General features: G+C 51.3%; 1 protein-coding gene across 2 annotated transcripts in view; it reads right to left on the bottom strand.

Annotated features, from left to right (window-relative positions):
* col16a1 (collagen, type XVI, alpha 1) overlaps window positions 1–26347 on the bottom strand; it is a 212184-nt gene that overhangs the window by 25061 nt on the left and 160776 nt on the right. For both annotated transcript variants that reach the window (XM_052036512.1, XM_052036513.1), the window contains exons 43-52: window positions 24630–24674; window positions 23112–23192; window positions 19229–19273; window positions 16306–16350; window positions 9847–9900; window positions 7936–7989; window positions 7086–7139; window positions 6276–6320; window positions 3013–3066; window positions 2161–2196 (exon numbers count right to left, since the gene is read on the bottom strand). In XM_052036512.1, the coding sequence (XP_051892472.1) occupies window positions 2161–2196; window positions 3013–3066; window positions 6276–6320; window positions 7086–7139; window positions 7936–7989; window positions 9847–9900; window positions 16306–16350; window positions 19229–19273; window positions 23112–23192; window positions 24630–24674 (513 nt within the window). The remainder of the gene's footprint in view (window positions 1–2160; window positions 2197–3012; window positions 3067–6275; window positions 6321–7085; window positions 7140–7935; window positions 7990–9846; window positions 9901–16305; window positions 16351–19228; window positions 19274–23111; window positions 23193–24629; window positions 24675–26347) is intronic.

Consider the following 26347-nt stretch of genomic DNA (forward strand, 5'->3'; position numbering starts at 1 on the left):
CCCCATCCCTGCCCCTGAACCAACACCTCCCATCCCTCCCTCTGACACTGGGATTTAAGCGCTTTGAGTAATTTTATTCCTCTGTGTTTATGTGTCTGTGCATCACTATTTGTGCTGGTGGATTTGTGTCTGTGAGTGTTTTCTGTGCTTTTATTTCACCCATTGCTTTTCTCTTGAGACCTGTTAACCTTCAGTAAGGCACAGAGTCATGGTACTGATGTAGAAATAAACACATCCATTTTTACAGTGCCCTTTATAACCCGATGCAGTACAACTTTGGCAAAAGTCAAAAGGACTGCAGATGCTGGAAATCTGAGACAAAAAGTAAAGCGGCATCTGTGGGAAGAGAAGCAGAGTTAAAGTTGTAGGTCGAAGCCCTTTGTCAGGAGTGGGAAGGAAGGAAGCTTGTTAAACTGCAAGGAGGTTGGAGAAGGGGAGGGTAAAAGCGGGGTGACCCTGGGTAAACAGGTGATCTGGTCAGTGAGTAATTAGAGTGAGAGCAGAGACAAAAGGATGACGGAGTCCTAGAATGAGCAAACTCTCTCCCATTCACTTATTGATCAAGTATAGTTTTGCACCCGCTGTCACATGCTGGACAGAGGAGGAACAGAATTCCCCTGGTCCTCACCTTCTACCCCTCCTGCCCCTGCACTCAACAGATCATCCTTTGCAGTTTCTACCAGCTTCAACAAGATCCCACCACCAGACACATCACTCTCTTCCCTTCCTTTTCAGAATTTTGAAGGGAGCGTTCCCTTCGTGGCTCGGTGGTGTGCTCTGCCATCCCCACCAACCATTCCTCTTCTTACTGCAACACCTCTCCTTTTACCTCTTCCCTTCCCACCATCCAGGGACCCAAGCAGTCCTTCACTTGCACTTCTCTCAGTCTACATACTGCATCCCCTGTTCACAATGAGGTCTCCTCTACACTGGAAAAACCAAACGCAGACTGGGTGACCACTTATTGAAGGTCATGCACCCAGTCCACATCAGTGACCCTGAGCTTCCATTGGCTGCACTTTAATTCTCCATCCCTCCCCTCTGACCTGTCTTTGACCTGAAGCATTACCTCTGTTTCTCTTTCCACAGATGCTACCTGACCTGCTGAGTGTTTCTAGCATTTTCTGTTTTTCTTTCTGGTTCCAGTTCAAAGTCCTATCGTAGAATCATAGAGTGATACAGCACAGAAACAGACCCTTCGGCCCAACCTGTCCATGCCGACCATGGTGCCCACCAAGCGAGCCTCATTTGCTCGTGTTTGGCCTCGGTCCCTCTAAACCCCTCCTTTCCATGTACTTATCCAATGTTATCATTGTACCTGCCTCAACCACTCCCTCTGGCAGCGCGTTCCATATATGCCCCTCTAAGTGAAAAAGTTGCCCCTCAGGTCCCTATTAAACCTTTCACCTCTCACCTTTGACCTATGTCCTCTAGCTTTTAGTTCCCCTTCCCTGGGGAAAAGACCCATCCACCTTATCTATGCCCCTCATGATTTTACACACCTCTAAGGTCACCCCTAATCTCCTACATTCCAAGGAACGAACTCCTAGCCTGCCCAACCTCTCCCTACAACTCTGGCCCTCGAGTCCTGCCAGCATCCTCGTAAATCTTCTTTTCGCTCTTTGCAGGGATTTGGGCTCAGAATCTTGACTGGGACTCGCTTACAGTACTGAGGGGCTGCAGCACTGTCAGGGGAACAGTCATTTAGATGGGACCCCGGCTCCCCTCTCAGGTGGGTATAAAGACCCTCCAGCATTATACAAGGGCAGGTGATTTGATGTCATCTAGCACTTACTCCACCATCACTACAACAGGGCATTTCAAAATTATTAATCAACTGATGTCTGTACATATGATGGTGGTCAAATCTGCTCACAAGGCAAGAGGAACTGTACTTCAAAAGTCCGTCCTTTACGACGAACTTTTCACAGCTTGAGGATGTCAGGTGTGCAGTCAGTAAACGGCAGTATTTCTTTCCAGCAGATAATCAATCACCTCTGGTTTTAAAAAGCCGCAGTCTACTGGGAATGTGTTCCACAATCTCATATCACAGCAGGAGCAGAGACCTCCTGAGAAGAATATTTATCTAGCTATTCAAGATGTTTAAGTCCCAACACAATCATCACCTGCTCGACCTTGTTACAACGCCGTCTCATTTACCTGCTGTCCAGGAAACCCAGGTTGTCCTTGAAATCCCTGGAACAGAAATCACTGGGAATTAGCATTGGATCTGGAAGTTCCACCCTGTTGGTCCCTTTCTTCAGCGTCATCACTGTAACGGTTCCCCTCTTCGGATCCTAATCCCTCACCCAGCCCCCTGACGTCAGAAATGGCACACTGCACCAGTTTCCTGACAGTCCCTGGATGCCAGGCACACCTTCCCATGGTCAGTCCCTGATTTCAGATTACAGGAGACACTTAGCTTGTTTTACTGTTCAGTTTATCTCCACACCACCCACGTGGCTCGGCTCCCAATCCTGAGATATGCCCAACAAGAAGCTGTCAATACCAGCTTTGAAATGTCACTTGCTTCCCACCGACCCCTCCCTCTGAAACCACATCCTTCTGGGAGAGAGCTACAGGTGTGCACCAGACTGCTTCAGCCAGGGGGAGCCCAGTCCTTGGCTTACAGCTTGGCTCACTGCATCGAGCTCACCAACAGCCCAAGTGCTCCAACAGGAAGATACCCCATCACTTTAGGACACACTTCCTTCCTCTGCACTAGGCCCTGCAGTGCCAGCTTAAAGCAAACTATCTTGCTGTGAAACCAGGCAGTGCCCTGGGGAGAAGCGAAGGGGTGAAGGAGGGATTCCTTGCCAGCGTTTATAACCTGAGGGTTGGTGAGAGATGTTCAGTGCAGGAAGGAGGGACATCTCCTGCAGGATGAAACCCTCGAGCTGAGGCTGTGGTTGAGAAGGCAGAACCATCGGCTTCTGTCCCTGGCTGAACATCGAGTTTGGGATCAACTGAAGGACCACAGCTTTCATCACAAGTCAAACAAACACCACTTACTTGGTCTCCCTTCTCCCCTCGGGAGCCGGGTATCCCTGGATCACCTTTGGGGCCCTGTCGAGGAAAACAAAAGGGTTTCACATCAGAGAAGACAATAGACAATAGACAATAGGAGAAGTAGACCATTCAGCCCTTCGAGTCTGCACCGCCATTTTGAGATCATGGCTGATCCTCAACAATCAATATCCTGTTCCTGCCTTGTCCCCATATCCCTTGATTCCCCTATCTATAAGAAACCTATCTAGCTCCTTCTTGAAAGTGCCCAGAGAATTGGCCTCCACTGCCCTCTGAGGCAGTGCATTCCACAAATTCACAACCCTCTGGGAGAAGAAGTTTTTCCTCACCTCTGTCCTAAATGGCCTAGCCCTTATTCTTAAATCATGCCCCCTGGTCCTGGACTTCCCCAACATCTGGAACATGGAACATCTGGACGATGCAAGACTGGGGTCTTGGAAGGGCAGCTGCTTGGGAGACAGAAGGCTGCCCTCCAGGAAGACTTGCAATGAGGTCAACAGCCCACCCAACAAACTCCCCGCCCCCAGCAGGAGTTAACCACACAGATGGCCGTGAGTTGTACCTAAAGGAGTTTGACCGGTCAGTAACAGGAGCTGCAATCTCCTTCAGAATGGGGCACTGGAAAACTGTGCAGTAGATGGACAAAGAAAGATGAGTTAAACGGTCCCTGACATCACCTTGGTGTTTCACCCACAGTCTCTGCCAGACTCACTTCTCGATGCAGACACATCGCTGTGTGTTCCCTCAGGGATCACAGCCTTTCCCTGTTGTGCGTCGTGGGGCTGGGGGTAGTGACGTCTGCCAGACCGCTCAGCTCTACCTCCCTGTGGTGTGTGGTGGGGGGGGGGGGGGGAGGGACCCACAGTCGGGGACTCGATCTGGGCATTGGATGGTGTGGGAGAGCCACCCACTGGAGATTGCTGCTCCCCCTCCCTGCATCTCCCCCACCCCGAGCAGCCTTTCCCACGGCTGCTCCGTGCCTGCCGTGGAGGGAGGGTCTTTAAGGCCTGATCCCTGCCCCAGTGTCAGGGCAGTGATGCAGCAGCTGCAGTCCCTGCACACAGCTCCCAACGGAACCGTGTAGCTGCCACACTAACACACGGATCTGAGTGCAGAGGACCACAGATACTCTTTGTCACAAAATGTCCTGGGAGATCCGAGTGAGTGTTGGCACCAAACGCAGCCAGGGAGGGGGGCCAACAGCTTTGGGTAACGTCAATGGTTCCGAGGGTAGTGAGGGGGAAGACGGGGTGAGGCGGGGGGGAGACAGAGCGGGGAGGGGTGAGACGGGACGGAGAAGGGGAGACAGGGTGGGGAGATGGGAAGAGGAGGGGGGAGACAGGGCAGGGAGGGTGGAGACGGCAGAGAGAGGGAGATGGAGAGGGGGTAGATGGAGCAGGCAGGTGGTAGACGGGGCTTGGAGGGGGGAAATGGGGCGCGGAGGGGGGAGGGAGAAGGGAGACGGGGTGGGATTGGGTCATTGTCTCCCTGTCTAGCGGAGGTTGGGGTTTGACAAGTTGCCGTCTGCTCCAAGCTCCAGTGCGGGGACCCTCCGGAGAAAGGATCAGAGCGGCGGATCAGCCGCCGGTGCTACGGTCCCTCCGAGCCACAGAGAAGAAGCCCTGCACTGGGAACCCTGCCTCAGGAGGACCAGAGCCACGTTACTCACTGTACAGGAATAAACTGAGGGATTGCGTACTCCTGTTCCCGGGCACTCAGCCTTGTCACACACACAGCTGACACTGGGCAGGCGGGATCTAAGGTGTGGGAGGTCCAGTGAAGGGTCAATACTTGTGTCAGCAGGTGCCTGGCCTGAACACTGCTGAGATGCTGTGTGCCATCTTCAACAGGGACAGGATGTTGGTGGGGAGCCCCTCTCCTCATCGCGGACCAATCGGTGCCGCACATTGTTGCGCCACCAGCACTGGCCAATGAGTGACTCATGTGGAAGCCACGTTTCTGCTCAAGGACAGAGCCAGCACATCTCTGAGGCAGCCTATGGTCCTTCAATGCCACAGGCCACGCCAGTTTGGACCCATGACCAGCCTAGGGTTCTAGGACCACAGCCCCAACAGTAGGAGTTACACTCCCCCCTGCTATGGCAGGAGCTCTGCGTGCAGCATCAACCCACCAACACTGCAGCCACTGGTCTCACCAAACATTGGAAACACATCCCCATTCCTTGGAGTTTTCCTAACCTATCAGCTGGAGTGAGGTGGGCAGCTGGTGCACTTGGGAATCACCATTTCATCTCCACCGCACAGATCATCTGCCAGGATTCAAATGGTTGTGGTGGAGGAGAGTGGGCCAAGGGGTTCACCTATGGGGCCTTCCTAAAGGCAACAAATGTCCCTGAGGTAAACACAGTCCTGTCCCACAGACTGAGCCACGCCTGGTAACTACACTGCCTCCCAGTACCTTGTCTGTTGGTGAGGCCTGGGACTGGCATAACGTGGCCAGGATTATACAATAAATGTGCATGCTTCAAATTAATAAAATGGTGTTGGACTATTAGACAGAAGAAACCTCTCAGTCCTTTGACCCACACTGGTGCCTCTGCACACACACACACACCTCCCTGCTCTTTTCTCCCCAGACCGGAGCTGAGAGTTTCTAGCCCTGTGCGTGTCTCGAACAAACAATGTGTGTCGATTTAACCAGCTGTGCCTTGGATATCCTGACCAAAACACGCAAGGAACAGACTCCCCAATTGCTTGTTAACTACTTTGTGTGACAGCCTGCTATGATTCTCTGGGCGACACCACCATGCCCACTTCAGAAGTAATGTCTTGGCAGTGAAGCACTTTGAAATATTCTGATGGTGCTATGAGGGGTTAATTAATTATAGTTCCATCTTCTCTTGGATCATGGATCCCATGTCCTACCCTAAGTGGTCCATCTTGTGTGATCTTACAGTCTGTGGAAGCAGGAAATTTCCCTCCAAAGGGGCAGCACTGAAGGTTTCTGTTGAGATCAATCTTCATCTCTGTCCTCAGGAGACTGGGCTAAGTTTCCCATCCCTCTGACAACCTAAAGAATGCTCTCTGCCCTCCACACTGCTCCACACCTGATGCCCCACACTCTCTCTCACAGCCCTCACTCCCTGGCAAAACATCCTCCCAGAACTGTCCACCTTCCCCTTTGACCCCACTGCCAACCAACTTGCATCAGGATGGTCCAGGGTGTGGTTTCTAATTTTATCGATCATTCAACCATCAGTTTATTTCAGCTGAAAACTGATCACTCACCACTGAGCCACGTGGACCTTGGCCACCAGGGATACCAGGAGGACCCTGTAGGAGAGAGGTAACCAATGAGAAGCAGGATAGAAGTAACCAATGGGGACAGTCAGTTGGAACAGCAGAAACAGCACACAAAGTGTGAGTATGTGTAGACAGGGGGGAGCTGGCCATTGTGGCAGGAGTAATACCAGGTTGGAATGATAGTCAGTGCAAAATAGGACCCTGAGGAAGCAAACAGGCTGGTTCTGGATGAGGTCTTATCAATGTCAATGTCAATACCCGTGTTAGAGACGGCAAATGGACTGGACTCAGATTGGGATCGAAAGTAAGGGCCCCAACCTGAGAGGGGGGGCATCAATTACTGTTGCAATGCTCTGGTTGCCACTATCTTGGATAGGGTCCTGAGCAGAACAACTGGGAGTGATGTAGACGGGTCTAGATGGGTGGGTGATGACCAGTGTGGACTCAGTGGGTTCCTGTGCTGTACCTCTCTGCCTGTGCCAGCAGGATGCCTGCGGAAAGTGCGGAACGGGGTGCCAGGTTGCGTCTGGGACTCTGGCTGCTCTCTTAAGGTTGGGGTGAGGTCATTAAGTGGTAACCAGCAGGCCTTGAAATGACCACTGGAGGTCACACACAAAATGCCTAGAGTTTCTTTGTCATTTTTGAGAAGAATGGTGTGTCCTTCCTGGACCTTTGATGGAGAGATGAGCGGAGAGCACAAGGGGGAACCGGGATAGAAAGAGATACTCTGAAAACAAAATGGCCTCAGCGCCACAGGTGTTGGGTTAGTCGACAGAATCTGTCACGTGTTCCTACCGGCACACCCTTCTCTCCTCCAGGCCCGACAGGTCCACGCTCTCCTTTAAGCCCCTGAAAGAAACGTTAAACAACGTGTTACAGGCTCACCTTCCACACACGGACACGGGAACGTACGGAACCTGGTACAGGAGTTGTTGGACAGACTGTGCGACTGTCCGCAGATCCAGACCTGGTGCTGGTTTGAATGACTCAGGGACAGCATCTGTCCCAGTCTCCAGCAGCTCCCCACAGTGACATCTGGCCCACCCCAGCTCCAGAGAACTCAGGAGCCAAATGGAAGCTGATATTCTGTGGGTAGTGGTGGTGGGCAACTCCCAGACACTTAAATGGACCACAGGAGCAGGTCAGAGACTGCAGGTCCTGAAACAATTCCTTGCCACTACCTACAAGGCACAAGTGTGATGGAACACCCTCCGCCTGCCTGGAGCAGTGCAGCTCCACCAACTCTCAAGAAGTTGAACACCATCCAGGACAAAACAGCCTGCTTCCCACCCATTCCTTGGGCACTCACTCGCCCCTCTACTGCTGCAGGGTGCGTCCACCAAGGGGAGGGCAGCAGGTCACCGAGGCTTCCTTGTCAGCACCTCTCAAACCTCTGATGTCTAGCAGCTGGAAAGCAGGGGCACCAGGGGCATGGCAAGTCCTCCTCCAGGTCGGGCAATGCTGACTTAGACGTACTGTCACTGGGTCCAAATCCTGAAGCTCCCTTTCTCACACCAGGGGAGCACCCTTGCCACACAGACGCTGTTCACACCACTCCCTCTGGGACAAGTACGGATGGGTAACAGATCTCTCACCCCCCACCCAGTCCCACACCGGCCACGAATAACGGAAACATCAAACGTACCGGGAGACCAGGCATGCCCGCTGCACCTGGGTATCCGAGGGATCCTGGAGGACCCTGAGGGACAAACACATCACAGCAGTGTTACTTGGGCAGACCATGACCGACCCCCCACTCACATAAACGGAGGGATTCGGTGTCCCTGCCGCTGGTCCCACATGGCTGTTCCCACACAGCAGCTGCTGGTGAGCTGGCCCAGGATTTAATGTGGGGACTGACACAGACCCTCACCCCCAGGACCCCCACCTCACCCCCAACCCCCCCCTCACCCCTGTCACCCCCACCTCACTCCTGACACCGAGCCTCACCCCCAAGACCCCCACCTCACCCCGACACTGAACCTCACCCCCGAGACCCCCACCTCACCCCCGAGACCCCAGTCTCACCCCCACACACCGAGCCTCACCCCGAGACCCCACCTCACCCCCGACCCCCAGCTCACCCCCGAGACCCCAGTCTCACCCCCACACACCGAGCCTCACCCCCGACACCCCACCTCACCCCCGATACCCCCACCTCACCCCCAACACCGTACCTCATCCCCAACACCCCACACCCCAAGACCCCCACCTCACCCCCAACACCCCATCTCACCTTGAGACCCAAGACTCCACCTTACCCCTGAGACCCCCGCCTCACCCCCAACATCCCACCCCACCCTTGAGACCATATCTCACTCCTGAGACCACAGTTTCTCACTGTACCACTGCAGGGCACCACCGTGTTTGTCCCAGGAAGGCCCAGGACTCCACTCTCCATTCCCCACAATGCTCTAGGGGGAACCTGCTCATCCAATGACACCATTACGGGCGAGAGTGCCCAGTCACGTTTCCCGAGTGACGTGATCTGACCCTGACCCAGTGACAAATGTGATTGACCCCTGGTTACATCAAAGCACACCATGTGACCTCAGCTCTCACAGCGATTGGTGGTGTTGTGGATCGTGTCTAAGGTTACCAAATGATACAACGGTATCTAACTCAGTTGCAGATATGGGTGTTGAAATGGCAGATGGAGTTTATTCTGGGCAAGTGTGAGCTAATGCACTTTGGGAATTCAAATGTAAAGGGACAGTACATTGTCAATGGCAGGACCCTTAACAGTGTTGATGTACAGAGGGATCTTGGGGTCCAAGTCCATAGCTCCCTGAAAGTGGCTGCACAGGTTTGTAGGATGGTAAAGCTGCTGACATGCTGGTCTTTATTAGTTGAGGCATTGAGTCAAAGAGTTGGGAAGTTCTGTTGCAGCTTTATGAAACGGCATGAGCGGCATCTGGAGAATTGCATTCAGTCCTGGTTCCCCCATTATAGGAAGGATGTGGAGACTTTGGACAGGGTGCAGAAGAGGGTCACCAGGATGCTGCCTGGATTAGAGGGCACGTGCTGTAAGGAGAGGTTGGTCAAACTTGGGTTGTTTTCTCTGGAGCAGCAGGGGCTGAGGGGAGACTCGATAGAAGTTTATAAGATTATGGGGAGCAGAGTAGACAGCTGGTATCTTTTCCCCAGGGTCAAAGTGTCTAATACTAGAGGTGAGGGGGGAAAGTTCAAAGGAGATGTGCAGGGCAGATTTGTTTACACAGAGAGTGGTGGGTGCCTGGAATGTGCTGCTGGGGGCAGGGGATTTAGTGAAGACAAGTACGATAGTGGTGTTTAAGAGGCACTTAGATAGGTACATGGATGTGCAGAGACTGGAGGGATATGGACCTTGTGCTGGCAGATGTCATTAGCTCAATTAGTTCAGCACAACATCTAAACAGCCTGTTCCTGTGCTGCACTGTTGTGTGTTCTATGTTCTTTTTCTGCTTGTTCTCTACTGACTCCAATCTCTGAGGCTGGCAGTAACTTCCAACAGGGTTTCGGCACGGTTGCTATGAATACATCAAAGCCAGAGTGGCAGCTCCAAGGCTGGGCTCACCTGCTCCCCTTTCGGTCCAGGCCCTCCGGCTAACCCGCGGTCTCCCGGAACACCCTGTTGGTGGAAGACAAGGTTCTGAAGAGAGATTCTCATCACGGTCACTCACTGTGCTCAGCTCCCGCTCTGATTCAGCTGAGACTCTGATGTTGGACTACACTTCTTGTGGGCTACGATGTCTCTGCAGCCCACGAGTTGTTACCGTGAAATACGATGTGTACAGGAACACCACCGTCTGCAGGTTCCCATCCAAGTCATTCAGCATCCTGCCATGGAGGTACCTCACCGTTCCTCTGTCGTCACTGGGCCCGAATCCTGCAACTCCCCACCGACAGGGACTGCAGGGGGCTCACCTCCAGTTTCTCGAGGGCAGCTAGAGGTGGGCGATAGATGCTGGCCTTGCCACGGTGATGCCCCTCCTGAATCCTGCCTGCGAGTGACTCCAGAGAACAAACTGGAGCTGGGGTGGCAGAGTGGGTTCAGGGGCTGTAATGGGGGGGCATCCCTCAGCCAGGACTGGGCTGATTCTGTCTCTGCTCCACCCCCCAGGCCACGGAGTGGTAGGTGAACCTACCGTCCCACCGTGGTCTCTGCCCAGCTCCCCCCTCCCTCACCGGCCCGAACACTGGGGAAGGAAGCATCCTACCCTTGGTTGAGCACATAATTCCCACTGGATCCAGCCCAGCTGGGCGGTTCCAGCCCACAGACCCCACCCGGCACAGAGCCAGCCCCCAGACCAAGACCCAGCACAGGGCAGGGGGCCCTCTCAGCAATCACCCATCTCCAAGCCCAGGACAGACCTGACCCCTGCCCACACCCAGCACCTGCCTCAACCCCACCCCCACCTCACTAACCCCCACCCCTGCCCCTTCTCCTTCCACCAGCCTGCTCGACTGACAAAGGCTGAAAAGCTACAAAGATTCAAAAACTGCTAAGTGTACCACTAAAACATTAGCGTTTCTTTTCTGAACTGAAACGATAGGAAGCCGGAGGGTGTAACTTAAAACAACCGAACACAAGGGGAAGTCTCCCGCACCCCTTCTGCCCACAGGTCTGGCCTCCCACTGTGGTGGGAGTCCAGGCACAGCGTGGTTGTGGGGACACCCGGACGTTTGGCTCCACAAAGAGTCTCCGCCCCCACCCTCCGCCTTCACTCCACAGCCCTGACCTTCCGCCCGGTTTGGTTGGGAAATGTCCTTGTTCCAAGTGGAGCTGTGCCCTGTGGTCTGTGTCTCTCCCCCCCCGCCCCCCCCCCCCCCCCCCCCCCCCCGTAGATCCCCGACACAACCATCCCACACATGTAACATGGGCTGCAGCTCTGCAGGAACCCAGCACTCGGTGTCCGCTGGTGGTGGTGGGGGTTCGAGTCTCAGGTAACCCAGGCTGTCACTCACAGCTCGAGGAACACTGCTCTGGAGACACCGTTGGGTCCAGCCTACGCCTGCCATCTCAGGTTAGCAAGATGTGGTGCCGCTGCGTTCTCCGAGTGCTTTGGACGACACATATCCCTGTACACCAACACACAAAAAGTGCCGGAGGAACTCATCCCTCATCTATGGAGGGAAATAAACAGTCGACGTTTTGGGCCGAGACCCTTCATCAGGACTGGAAAGGAAGACGGCAGAAGCCAGAATAAGAAGGTGGGGGGAGGGGGAGGAGCACACGCAGGCAGGGGACAGGCGGGTCCAGGTGAGAGGGGGAATGTTGGTGGGTGGGAGAGGGGGAAGATGTAATAAGCTGAGAGGTGATAGGTAGAACCATAGAACCATAGAAAACTACAGCACAGAAAACAGGCCATTCGGCCCTTCTAGTCTGTGCCGAAACATTATTCTGCTAGTCCCATTTACCTGCCCCCAGCCCATACCCCTCCAGACCTCTCTCGTCCATGTATCTATCCAATTTACTCTTAAAAGAGCCAGCCCGCATTTACCACATCAGATGGCAGCCCGTTCCACACTCCCACCACTCTTTGAGTGAAGAAGTTCCCCCTAATGTTCCCCCTAAACCTTTCCCCTTTCACCCTAAAGACATGTCCTAAAGCCATGTCCTCTCATACTTATCTCTCCTAATCTAGGTGGAAAGAGCCTACTCGCATTAACTCTGTCTATGCCCCTCATCATTTTGTAAACCTCTATCATATCTCCCCTCATTCTTCTCCGCTCCAAGGAATAAAGTCCTAACATACTCAATCTTTCCCTGGACCTCAACTCCTGAGGACCCGGCAACATTCTAGTAAATGTCCTCTGCACTCTTTCAATCTTACTGACATCCTTCCTGTAGTTCGGTGACCAGAACTGCACACATTATTCCAAATTTGGTAGCACCAATGACTTATAAACCTCACCATAACATCCCAACTCCTATACTCAATACTTTGATTTATGAATGCCAGGATGCCAAAAGCCGCCTTTACAACCCTGTCTACCTGTGACTCTACTTTCAGGGAATTATGTATCTGAACTCCCAGATCCCTTTGTTCCTCCGCACTCCTCAGTGCCCGACCATTTACTGTGTATGTCCTACCTTGATTTGTCCTTCCAAAATGCAACACCTCACACGTGTCTGCATTAAATTCCATCTGCCATTTTCTGGCCCATTCTTCCATTTGGTTCAGATCCCTCTGCAAGCTTTGAAAGCCTTCCTCACTGTCCACTACACCTCCAATCTTAGTGTCATCCGCAAACTTACTAATCCAATTTACCACATTATCGTCTAGATCATTGATATATACAACAGACAACAATGGCCCCAGCACAGATCCCTGAGGCACACCACTAGTCACAGGCCTCCAGTCTGAGAAACAACCATCCACAACCACTCTGTCTTCTCCCACACAGCCAATTTCGAATCCAGTTTACAACCTTTCCATGGATACTCATTGACTGAACCTTCTGAAGTAATCTCCCATGTGGGACCTTGTCAAAGGCCTTACTAAAGTCCATGTAGACAACATCTACAGCCTTTCCTTCATCTACTTTCTTAATGACCTCCTCAAAAAACTCCACAAGATTCGTTAAACATGATCTACCACACACAAAGCCATGCTGACTATCCTTAATCAACCCTTGGCTGTCCAAATACTTATATGTCCTATCTCTCAGAGCACCTTCCAATAATTTACCCACTACTGATGTCAGGCTCACTAGCCTTTAATTACCTGGTTTACTCTTCGAGCCTTTCTTAAACAATGGAACAACATGAGCTACCCTCCAGTCCTCCGGCACCACACCCATGGCCAAGGACATTTTAAATATATCTGCCAGGGCCCCTGCAATTTCTACACTAGTCTCTCTCAAGGTCCAAGGAAATATCTTGTCAGGCCCTGGGGATTTATCTACCTTTATTCACTGTAAAGCATCAAGTACCTCCTCCTTTTTAATCTCTGTATGTTCCATGACACTAGAGTTTGTTTCCCTTCCTTCCATATCCACGATGCCAGTTTCCTGAGTAAATACTGATGCAAAAAACCTGTTTAAGATCTCCCCCATCTCCTGAGGCTCTACACATATACGACCACTCTGATCTTCTATCTGCCAAAGCAGAATCATGTCTTTTTTTTGCCTTCCTGATTTCCCTTTTTAGTATTTTCTTACATTTCCTATACTTTTCAAGTACCTCATCCGTTCCTAGTTGCCTATACCTGCTATACACCTCTCTCTTTTTCTTAACCAGCTCACCAATATCCCTTGAAAACCAAGGTTCCCTAAGCTTGTTACCTTTGTCTTTAATCCTGACAGGAACATACAAACTCTGCACTCTCAAAATTTCGTCTTTGAAGGCTTTCCATTTACTGAGCACATCCTTGCCAGAAAATAACTTATCCCAATCCACCCTACCTAGATCCTTTCTCATTTCCACAAAATTGGCCTTTCTCCAATTTAGAACCTCCACTCAAGGACCAGACCTGTCCTTACCCATAATTATCTTGAAACTAATTGTATTATGGTCACTGGACCCAAAATGCTCACCTACACATACTTCTGTCACCTGAACTGTCTGGTTCCCTAATAGGAGATCAAGTATTGCATTCTCTCTCGTTGGTACCTCTATGTATTGATTTAGAAAACTTTCCTGAACATATTTGACAAATTCCAAGCCATCCAGCCCTTTCGCAGTGTGGGAGTCCCAGTCAATATGTGGAAAGTTAAAATCCCCAACTATTACAACTTTCTGTTTCTTACATCGGTCTGCTATCTCCCTACAGATTTGTTCCTCCAATTCTCTCTGACTATTGGGCGGTCTATAATACAACCCTATCAGTGTGGCCACACCTTTCCTGTTCCTCAGCTCCACCCATATGGCCTCTGTAGATGAGCCCTCTGGGCTGTCCTGTCTCCGCACAGCCATGATCTGTTCCCTGACCAGTAATGCCACTCCTCCCCCTTCCATCCCTCCCCCTCTATCATGTCCGAAACAACGGAAGCCCAGAACATTAAGCTGCCAGTCCTGCCCCTCCTGCAACTATGTCTCACTAATAGCAATAACATCGTAATCCCATGTGCCAATCCACGCCCTAAACTCATCCGCCTTACCTACAATACTCCTTGCATTGAAATAGATGCACCTGAGAACATACTATCATGTACAAACCTTTGATTTCTGTCCATACCTTCAGACCTCACATGATCATTTTCCTCCTCACTATCTGCTCTAACACTCTGGTTCCCCTCCCCCTGCAAATCTAGTTTAAACCCACCGGAGCAGCACTAGCAAACCTACTCGCATATATGTTAGTCCCCTTCCAGTTCAGGTGTAAACCGTCCCTTGGGAACAGATCCCACCTTCCCTGGAACAAAGCCCAATTATCCAGGAACCTGAAGCCCTCCCTCCTGCACAATTTCCTTAGCCACGTGTTTATCTGCATGATCCTCCTATTTCTAGCCTCACTAGCACGTGGCACTGGTAGCAATCCTGAGATTGCAACCTTGGAGGTCCTGTCCTTTAACTTTGCACCTAATTCCCTAAACTCTCTTTGCAGGACCTCCAGAAGAGGCCAAGGGCTGAAGAAGAAGGAATCCGGTCGGAGAGGACAGTGGACCATGGAGTAAAGGATGGAGGAGGGGAGGAGAGGAGATGGGCAGGGCACCCCGGCACTTATTCCTGGAACCGCACCAAATGCTACACCTGTCCCGACACCTCCTCCCTCACCACCATTCAGGGTCCCAGACAATCCTTCCAGGTGAGGCAGTGCTTCACCTGTGAGTCCAAGGGTGTCATTTATTGCATCCGGTGCTCCCGGTGCGGCCTCCTCTACATCGGTGAGACCCGACGCAGATTGGGTGACCGCTTCGTCGAGCACCTTCACTCCGCCCGCCGCAACAGCCAGGATCTCCCGGTGGCCACCCCTTCAACTCCACATCCCACTCCCACACTGACGTGTCTGTCTACGGCCTCCCCTACTGCCACGTTGAGGCCAGACGCAGGTTGGAGGAACAACACCTCATATCCCACTTGGGAGCCTCCAACCTGATGGCATCAACATCGATTTCTCTAACTTCTGGTAACCCCTCCCCTCTTCTCCCCCCAACCCCCCCCCCCCGACTCCTTTGTCTTCCTTTATTCCTGTGGCTCCTTGATGACCTGCCCATCCCCTCTCCTCCCCTCCCCATCCTTTATTCCGTGGTCCACTTCCCTCTCCCACCGGATTCCTCCCTCTTCAGCCCTTTGCCTCTTCTACCGGTCACCTCTCAGCTTATTACATCTTCCCCCCTCCCCCACACACCTACCTTCCCCCTCTCACCTGGACTCACCTGTCCCCTGCCTGCGTGTGCTCCTCCCGCTCCCCCCACCTTATTCTGGCTTCTGCTCTTTTCCAGTCCTGATGAAGGGTCTCGGCCCGAAATGTCGACTGTTCATCTCCCTCCATGGATGCTGCCTGACCTGCTGAGTTCCTCCAGCACTTTGCGTGTGTTGCTCCAGATTCCAGCATCTACAGAATTTATTGTGTCTCCTCTACACCAGTAATTCAGTCCACCCACATCGCAAGTGTAGCGGCCTCAGTGTGACTGGGCTTCACTCCAGACTCATTGGCTGTCAGTCGGTTCGGGACATGGAGACTGTTGCTTCTCTACCTGCTCACAGCAGCCCCCGACCCTCACCTACGGCCCCCACTGGTGTGGGGATGGGGACAAGCAGAAGTTGGATCAGAGTGCAAGGACCACACACGGCAGAAAACAGGCACATCCAGATCCCAATCCACCCTGGAGAACCGGAAACTCTGTGGGAAAGGCGCCATGCAGTGCGGAGTGGCCCTGGTCGGGAGGGACTGTAAGGCCAGTTCTGAGACCTCCTGGCAGATGTTTCCCCCTGCTGGCAACATCTGGATTCTGTTTTAATGGCAGGTGAGCACCCACTCCTCGCCCTGTCTCTGGTGGTCTTCCTGTTCCAGTTCCCCACCCCGCCCCGCGACCCCTCGGACATCAGAGCGACAAACAACGGAACACCCTGCCCGTGGATACTCACGGCAGTTCCAGGGGTCCCGGGAGATCCAGGGAATCCAGGGGGTCCCTACAGGGAAAACAACATCCAATCAATGAAGGGCAAACGACAGCAGATGCTGGAGATCCGAAATATAAACAGATAGTGCTGGAAACACTCAGCAGGTCAGGCAGCATCTGTGGGGAGAGAAACAGAAGGGCGAAGGTCGAAGACCTGAAACATTAACTCTGTTTCTCTTTGCATGGATGCTGCCCGAACTGCTGAGTGTTTGAGCATCTTTCCAATTCAGTGAAGGGAACGGGGAGAATAGTAGGTCTGCGGGGCTGCAGGGCTGTGGGTCTGTGGGGCTGTGGGGCTGTGGGTCTGTGGGGCTGTGGATCTGTGGGGCTGTGGGTCTGTGGGGCTGTGGATCTGTGGGGCTGTGGATCTGTGGGGCTATGGGTCTGTGGGGCTGTGGGTCTGTGGGGCTGTGGATCTGTGGGGATGTGGATCTGTGGATCTGTGGATCTGTGGGGCTGTGGATCTGTGGGACTGAATATGTGGGTCTGTGGATCTGTGGGGCTGGATATGTGGGTCTGTGGGGCTGTGGATCTGCGGGGCTGTGGATCTGCAGGGCTGTGGATCTGCGGGGCTGTGGATATGTGGGGCTGGATATGTGGGTCTGTGGGGATGTGGGTCTGTGGCTTGTGAGCAAGGACTCTGCTGACCTTTGACCCCTCACTCCTTGCTTGGCATTCCAAATCTTAGAGGATTTCCAGGAGTGGCACCTACACACCACACCACCACCCCCCCTGTCCCCCCCCCCCACCAATTGGATCCCACTGCTAAAATCATGAAATTGGATAAAAATTAATTAAGGACAGATCTGCCATTTACAGCTGGAATCAGACACAAGGACAAGGTTGCCAGTGGGAATGGCTGGGAACACCCTGCTGCACAGTGATTGAGGGAATGCCTCGGCCCCAGGAGGTACAATCCCCGTGGTAACGCTGGGGAGGAGAGAGAGGCTGTAGTGGAGAGGGAGAGATCCCATATTCCCTGAAAGTGACATGGAATTTCCTGGTCAATGAGATACAGGCGAGTAGAGTGGGATCCCTGGGAGCTGGGGGTGTGGAGTGGTGGTGGTAGGGGTGGGAGATCCAAAGGTGAAGGACCTGCCAGGAAGTGGCTTGACCTGTCTCCCCCAGGAGTGAGAACGCCCAGACCAGGGAGTGAAATTGGAAGGTGCCCCGTAACCTCACAAGATCTATCAAGGTGAACTCCAGACTAACGAATACACTGCCTGCAGCCTTCCCACAGCCTCGTGGCAGGTCACCATCAAACCACATGCAAGGTGAAAGGTGGAGAAACTGAAGGGCAGCAGCACATGGTAGTTTACTGAAAAAATGTCGGAACATTTGATGTTTGCTTTATTTCTTTTCTGGGATAAATAATTATGAACACAGTCACACCGTTCAGATGTGTTCTCATTCAGGGTAAACGACATCCTTAACTCGACAGAGATAAGTGACACTGGTGTGGCAGCTGCTAGCATTGCATCAGACACTGCCATGCCTTGGCTGGGAAGCTTGTGATCGAGAGCCGCCAGCAATGTCACTGATGGAATGAATCTCTCGGCAGCAGCATGCTGGAGAGATGGTTCACTCTGTGGGTTCTGGGTGGCATTTGAGCTGCCATCATTTTAGAAGCTTCCCAGCAAGTTAGAAACTTCAGCCTATCCAAGAAAATCTACAGTGGGGATGACTACAGACAAGGTCGGATTGCTAAAATGCCAGTGAAATGGATTGCTCTAGAGAGCCTTGCTGATCGAGTGTCCACAGTTAAAAGCGACGTGTGGGCATTTGGCATTACGATGTGGGAGATAGTTACCCGGGGGATGACGCCTTATCCAGGCACTCAGAACCATGAAATTTATGAGTATCTGAGACTCCGCTGGGGGCAGTGATGGCTTTTCCACCCCAAACTATCAGCAGGGTCCCTTAGGTGAGAGTCATCAGTCACAGGGTGTTCCAGGCAGCTGAGTCGTTGAACATTGTATGGTTTCCCTGTGGTCCAGGAGAGGTGAGTGTAACCCTTTCGGGTGTCACTCAGAAGGCTGGGGAATCCTCTAACCCAGGTCCGTCTCCCCCCATTACACTTACCTCACTGGGTCTTGCCGAGACCACATCCAGAGTACTGTGTACTAAAATCCATGTGTACTTAAATCCCTGTGTACTTAATCCCTGTACTAAGAAAGGAAGGACTTAGTACAGAGGAAGAGCAGCCAAGGTTCACCAGACCAGTGCCAGGGACAGTGGCTCTGATCATGAGATTGAGGCTCGCCATCTGTCCTTTAGGGTTGAGAAGAACGACAGTGGTGACATCACTGTAATGTCCAAAGCTCTTGTCGGGCTCATTGGGTAGGAATGGGGAGGAGGTTCCCCCAGTCCAATGTCAGGCAGTAGTTCACAGTCTCACAACAAGGGGTGAGCCATGGAGGGCTGAAACCCGGAGAGATGTCAGCGGATGCGGAATCTGTGGAACTCTCGACCCTGAGGGACTGCGGGGGCTCGGTCATTGTGTTCATTCAGATCGCTGGTTATTGTGGGAATCAAGGAATATGCAGGAAAATGGAACTGGATAGGTCAGCCACGACCTTGATGAGTGTTAGGGCGGGTTCGAGGGGCCAAATCCTGCTCCTTGCCCAACGTACTTATGCTTTCACTGTGCAGTGGAAGCAGCTTCCCACTCAGTTACTTCACAAAACAACTCAGCAGAACGGTGCTTGTGGAGGATTGGGGTGGGGAGGAGGGAGTGGGGGGTGGTGTGGATGACATTTCTGGTCCGTGAGGTGCTCCACTATTCAGTCATTGACTGAACATGTCCCTCAGGGACTTTGCTCAGTCGTGTAAATGTGATGAGCTGAAGAGCTGCTCCAGTTCAATCTGCTGCTTAACGCAAGGCTTACCGGTTGGCCTGGTGGTCCTGGGTATCCTCGAAGACCTGGAAGGCCCTGGGGAAGGAAAGTACAAATACGGTAACTAGCAGGTACACGTCGGCCCTGGGCATTTCCAGGTGAGAGAGTTACAGTCGTGGGAGGCCACACAGTCATCACACTCCATCCCGAGAGAGATTCTAGCAGCAGCTCCCTACTCTGCAGAGAGTTGTTTGGTAGTGTAAAAGTAACTGGATATGTAAGGGTTAATAATGTACGGCTGTTATTGCTTCAACCATGGTGTGACTATAGTTATTATTGCAAGATGTGCAGGTGCTTGGGAGTGCTTGGGGCATATCTTGTTTTGCTAAAAGTTTGCTGTAAGTGACTGCCCAAGTGTGTACAGCTCCACACGGAGGCATCTTTAGATTAAGTATAAAAGGAGGGACACAAACATGTAAATCTTTGAGTTGGGATCAGTCCAGAGCTTGGGTTACACTGTTTACTCTTTCTCTGTATTCCTCACTCCCGCTAGCGACTCCCACTAGCATTAAATAATAAAGCACTTATTGTACACTCCTTGGTTCTGCTGTTGTCTATCACAGCGCGGACTGACTTCCACAGTAATAGTTCAGAAATTCCCATTTCTCAGTTTGAATTCCTACACTTTGATTCACAATATCTTGTTTTGATCTATTCCTTCAAACACTTTGTTCTCATTCTATAATGTAACCTCTCAAGTCCTGGGTGAAAAGCAAGCCCTTGCCTCCCACCAGAGCCCATACACTGGGACCGACCCAGCGGCTTCTCCCCGGACAGTCTCCCATAGACTCCATGTTTCCCACATGCCCTGAAGCTTTCACTGTTATCCCTGTTGTTGGGAGAGGTTACATTCAGCATGGAAAGTGTAGAAAGGAAGTTGAGAGAGTCACAGGTAGTGCTGGCACCAGGTTCAGAACTCGGTGGTGTGCATGGTGTGCACTAAGGAGAGGATTGCAGAACATTTCGAAAATTGTAAGGCAGTTGGAGTCAACATGTTTTTATGAAGTATGTGATAAATTTGTCGGAGTTACTTGAGGATGTAGGCGGGTGGATAACGGAGAACCAGCAGGGTTGGAGAGCGATACAGCACAGGAGCAGATCCTTCAGCCCACCCAGTGTGTGCCAATCATCAAGCATCCACTTACACTGATCCCATTTAATTCTCCCCACGTTCCCATCAACTCCTCCAGGTTTGGGGCAATTTGCAATGGCCAATTAACCTGCCAACCTGCATGTCCTTGAGCTGTGGGAGGGAAGTGGGGCAACAGTGGACAGCCCATGTGGCCAGACAGCAGACAGACAGCACCGGTGGTCAGGATCAAACCCGGCTCACTGGAGCTGAGAGCTGCACTACTCTACCGCTATTGTATTTGATTTTGACAATATTTGATAAGGTGCATCATAAAAGCTTACGGCAAAAGATAAAAGCACGTGGATTGGAGGTAATATACTGGCACAGAATGAGGAGTGGTAACTAACAGAAAGCAGAGAGTCAGGGTAACTGGATCATTGTTGGACTGCTCTACTCCTGCTCCTGAATCTTTGGTTCTTACAAAAGAATAATTTAAAGACTCGGGGATGACCAAAGACACAAGGGAAGAACTGGAACAGGCAGGCATTAACAACATAAGCAGGTTCATGATAATACAAAATATGCTGGGATGAAGCCAGAAGTCAGAAAATCGATAAGGAAGGCAAAAAGGAACATAAAAGAAAGCAGTGAGATAGCTTACATATGAGCCAACTGAAAGAAAAGGTGGACAGGCAGAGGGCCAGTGCCACAGCTAACGACAGGGAGGTGGCAGGAATATTAAATCACTATTTCACTCTCTGCGGATGGAACGTGATGTTGGGCAATGAGCTGAGCGATGAGGTAAGTGCATTTACAATAAAACAAGGTGAGTACAATTCAAATAAGGACATCAGACTCAGGACAATGCCCCCAATCCAGACGTCTCGCATCCATACTTTTTAAAAGAATCCAGGGACAAGACAGCAGAGGCGTTGTTATGCACATTTATTGATTCATCAGAAAGAGGTGTAATCTCTGATGGAGAGTTAATGTAACTCCTATTTTTAAGAAACAGAATATGTCCAGGAAATTATGGACCAGTTAGTTTCACATCAGTGGTAGGAAAAGTCAAGCCATCCCCATTAAAGGACAAACTAAGATGGACACTCGACCTCACAATCTCCCTCGTCAAGACCTTGCACCTTATTGTCTGCCTGCAGTGCACTTCCTCTGTAACTGTGTTTCTGCATTCTATTATTGTTTTCCCTTGTACTACCTGACATAATGAAGTGATCTGTATGGACGGCATGCAAAACAAGTTTTTCACTGTACCTTGGTACATGCGACAATAATAAACTAATTTACCAATCTACAAACTGATAATGAACACTCAGCATCAATTTCAAAACAGAAGGTCTTGGTTGACTGACCTCGCTGGATTTTTCGAGAGCAGGCCATGTTGAAGCACTGGTCATAATTTATCTCAATTTTCCAAAGATGTTTAATAAGATGCTCATAATAGACTGATGAATGAGGTCAATGAGGGGAGGGCAATGGACAGGTAGCTGAACGGAGTATTGGCTGGCTTCAGAACATGAGCAGAGAGTGGGTGTGAAGAGCAGCTGCTCACAGTGGAGGAAGGTGGGGAGTGTTGTTCTGCAGGACCAGTGCATCGCCACTGCTGTTCCAAATTTATGTTAATAATTGAGACTCTGGAATCTAGAACATAATTTCTAAATTTACAGACATCGATGCAAATTGAGGGGGATGGTCAATACTGAGGAGGCCAGCAACGTTACCCAAGGACTTTGCAGTGAGTAAATAATCGGCAAATGGAGTTCACCACAGATAAATGTGAGATTGAATGAAGGATCACTTAGAAGGTGCAAATTTTGGTGAGGCGAAGGAACAGAGGGATCTCCTGCACATGAGTGAAGTGAGGGAACGGAGGGATCTCCATGCACATTGGTGAGGTGAGGGGACAGAGGGATCTCCATGCACATTGGTGAGGGAACGGAGGGATCTCCATGCACATTGGTGAGGTGAGGGGACAGAGGGATCTCCATGCACATTGGTGAGGTGAGGGGACAGAGGGATCTCCATGCACATTGGTGAGGGAACGGAGGGATCTCCATGCACATTGGTGAGGTGAGGGAACGGAGGGATCTCCATGCACATTGAAAGTTGCACCACAGAGTAGCAAGTCCATAAAGAATGCAAACCATGCTCGGGGATTCATTTCTCGAGGTGCTAAATATGTATCATGCCTTGGTCTGACTGTGCCTGGTCACCACAAGATTAAAAGGATACACAGGTACTCGAGAGGGTGTGGAGAAGAACTGCAAGGAGGATCCTGGAAATGTGAGGGTATATACAGCAGGAGAGGGTGAACAGACCAGGGCCTTTTATCTTGAGAGAAGGTAGCTGCGGAGTTTTTAAAATGATGAAGGGTTTTGAGGGAGTGGATACAGACAGGATGTTTCCTCAGGGGGAAGAACATTACCAGAGGCCGTCAATACGAGGGAGTCATCAAGAAATCCAATTTGGAAATCATAAAGACTGGTTTACCCAACGGGAGTCTAAGGGTGTGGAGGGAGTGCTCGAGGTGACTCATATGGACACAAGATGTGGAGGGTGACGAGAACAGAGGGTCACACTGATGGATCTAGATGAGGATAGAGAGGAGGAGCCTTGAGTGGAGCATAAACACAGAACAGACAGTTGGGGCCGAGTGGCCTCTTTCTGACACATGACCCACTGACAAGGCTCCTAACACCAAGGCAAATGTCTTCCTCGCTGTTTGTTCCCTTTCCCAGTCTTCCCATGGGTTCAACTCCCACACACACCCCCCACTGGTCTCACCTGTTCTCCTTTCATTCCAGATTCACCTGGAAGCCCAGGCATCCCAGGAGACCCTGGGTACCCACAGTCTCTGTCGTTCGGCTGCAAGAAGCAGAAGAAACGGTGATTAGTGGCAGTCCGGCAGCTCACTACTCGGCTGGGTGGTCTTGGTGCTGACGGGCCATTCCCAGCTGGGCTGCCATTTGCTTTAGGGAAGAACGAGGTGCGTGATGTGAACAGACTGCCTCACAATACAGGGGGAGAGGTAATGAGGGTCCACGAGGACACAAGGGAACAGGAGTAGGAGCAGGTCACTCAGCTCCTCAGGACCACCCCACCATTCAATGACATCATATCCGATCTGCCCCTGGCCTTAACTCCTCTTCTGTGGCAGTTCCCCTCAGCCCTCAGTTCCCCAACCTTCCAAAAATGTATTTACCTGGTCTTTAAATACCCCCAGTGATCTACAGTGATCTAGCCTCCACAACTCTGGGGCAGATAAGGATTCCCCACTGGCATTTGTAGGGCGCACACACAGGTGGACATACATACACGCACATACACGCGCGCACACACACACACACACACACACACAAAGCACGGACACACATACACATGTGTGCACATACATGCGTGTACTCACACACATACACACACATCTACACACACACGTGCGCGTGCACACACACACAACGAGGGCAAAATACTTCAGATCCCAGCAGCAGGATGTGAAGGACACCCGAAGAATCAGAGCCATGGTAATGTGGGTAATGTGTGCTCCACACTACCCCACCACCCACAGGTTGGATACAAACTGAAGCTCCCTTAACAATGTCCCAGCAAAATTCCTGCCCATACTGTCCATGCACCATGCAGAGTACGCAGTGTTTCAACTCTGCGTTTTGTGTGTGTGTGTGTGTGTGTGTGTGTGTGTGTGTGTGTGCGCGCGCGCACGCGCGTGCGCATGCATGCACACGTGAGTTCCAGACACACACACATCTTCTCACAGCTACCATCAGGCGGGAGGTACAGAAGCCTGAAGTCCCACACCACCAGGTTCAGGAACAGCTACTTCCCTTCAACCATTTGGTTCTCTAACCAACCTGCACAACCCTAATCACTGCCTCGGTATAGCAACACTGTGACCGCTTTGCACAACAATGGACTGTTTTTTCTAATTGCGTTGTTTCCTGTATAATTTATGCTTTTCTGGTTAATGCTGTGTCTCTACTGCTATGTGCCTGTGATGCTGCTACAGGTAAGTTTGTCATTGTACCTGTGTGTATGGCAATAAGCAATAAACTCTATCCTGCCCAATCCCCGCTTCCCGTGGTTCTCTTAATGCCCAGAAATCAGATGATCTTGCTTCTGCTTCAATGTTTCAATGTAGCTCGCCCGAGCGACTCCATGCAGTTCCAAGCTTCACATTCTCACTACTCTCCAGGTGTGTGTGGGGGCAGCTAGAGTGAACATCAACATCACACATGGGAATAAGGTCTGCTGGTGTAATGGTAATTATTGGTTGATTCTGGTACATACCCTCTGCTCTTCCATACGGGGCAATCCGCGTTGCTCCTGCCTGCACTGTGGAGGAAGGAAACAGAGCAGTTACGTCAGCAGGAATGGCAGCATCAATGGCCTGCCTTGCCTTGAAGTGTTGGCTTGACACATTCTCCAACTGCTGGGGCCCTGGCAGAGATTTTTGTACCTTCTTTAGGTACCGGAAGACTGGAGGGTGGCTAATGTTGTGCCTTTATTTAAAAAGGGGTACAAGGACAAGCCAAGGAACTACAGGCCTGTGAGACTAACGTCAGTAGTGGGAAAGTTACTGGAGGGGAACCTGGAGGACCTGCATTTGGAAAGGCAGGGATGGATTAGGGACAGACGGCATGGCCTTGTGTGTGGGAAATCACATCTCACAAATCTGACTGAGTTTTTTTGAAGGGGTGACCAAGAGGACTGACCAGGGCAGGGCAGTAGATGTTGTCTACATGGGTTTTTCAAGAAGGTCCTGCATGGTAGGCTGGTCTGGAAGGTTAGGTCAAGTGGAATCCAGGGTAAGCTGGCCAACTAGATACAAAATTAGCTTGGAGGTAGGAGTCAGAGGGTGATAGTGAAGGGGTGTTTTTCAGACTGGCGGACCGTGGTGTGCCACAGGGATCGGTGCTGGGTTCACTGCTGTTTGCCATCTATATTAATGACTTGAATGTGAATATAGGTGGCATGGTTAGTAAGTCTGAAAATAACACCAAAACTGGTGGTATACCGGGCGACAGGGTTGTGTAAGGTTACAAAAGGATACTGATCAACTGGGAAGGAGGGCAGACAGAGTTTAACTCAGACAAGTGAAAAGAGATGCATTTTGGGAAGTTAAACCAGGGCAGGGCACACACAGTGAATGACAGGGCCCTGGGGAGTGTTGTAGATCAGAGAGACCTAGGCATACCCTGAAAGTGGCGACACAGGTGGACGGGGTGGTGAAGAAGGCGTATGGCACGCTTGCCTTCATTGGACAGGGCACTGAGTACAAGAGATGTCATATTACAGCTGGACGAGACATTGGTTACCCCACACTTGGAATACTGCGTGCAGTTCTGGTCACCCTACTAAAGGAAGGGTGTTATTAAACTGGAGAGGATGCAGGTAAGATTCACACGGATGTTGCCGGGACTGAAGGGCTGGAGTTACAAGGAGAGACTGGACAGGCCGAGACTGTCCTCCGTGGAGTGAAGGAGGCTCAGGGGCGACCTTATAGAGGTTTATAAAATCACAAGGGGCACAGCAAAGGTTGCAGTCTTTCTCCCAGGTCAGGAGAGTCTAAATCTGGAGGGCACAGGCTTAAGATGAGACGGGGAGAGATTTAAAGGGGAACTGAGGGGCAAGTTTTTCACACAGACACAGGTTCAATTACAAAGTTTAAAAGACATTTGGACAGGTTCATGGATAGGAAAGGTTTAGAGGGATATGGGCCAAACGTGGGCAAATGGGACTAACTCAGGTAGGCACCTTAGTTTGTATGGACGAGTTGCACTGAAGGGTCTGTTTCCCTGCTATGTAACTCTCTGACTCAAACGAGATTTACAAGGGAGGCACCCACTATCGCAGGGATTGAACAGATCGGGTTTGTTTCTTTAGCAAAGAGATTTTGTAATTATACATGGGGAGGGTGGATGAGGAGATGTACAATTCCCCTTGTGGGAGGATCCAGGATTAGGCGTGACAAGTACAAGATGGTTTGCTGACAGATCGAAACAGAA

This window comes from Pristis pectinata, chromosome 22 (assembly GCF_009764475.1).
Source record: "Pristis pectinata isolate sPriPec2 chromosome 22, sPriPec2.1.pri, whole genome shotgun sequence".
Taxonomy (NCBI): Eukaryota; Metazoa; Chordata; class Chondrichthyes; order Rhinopristiformes; family Pristidae; genus Pristis; species Pristis pectinata.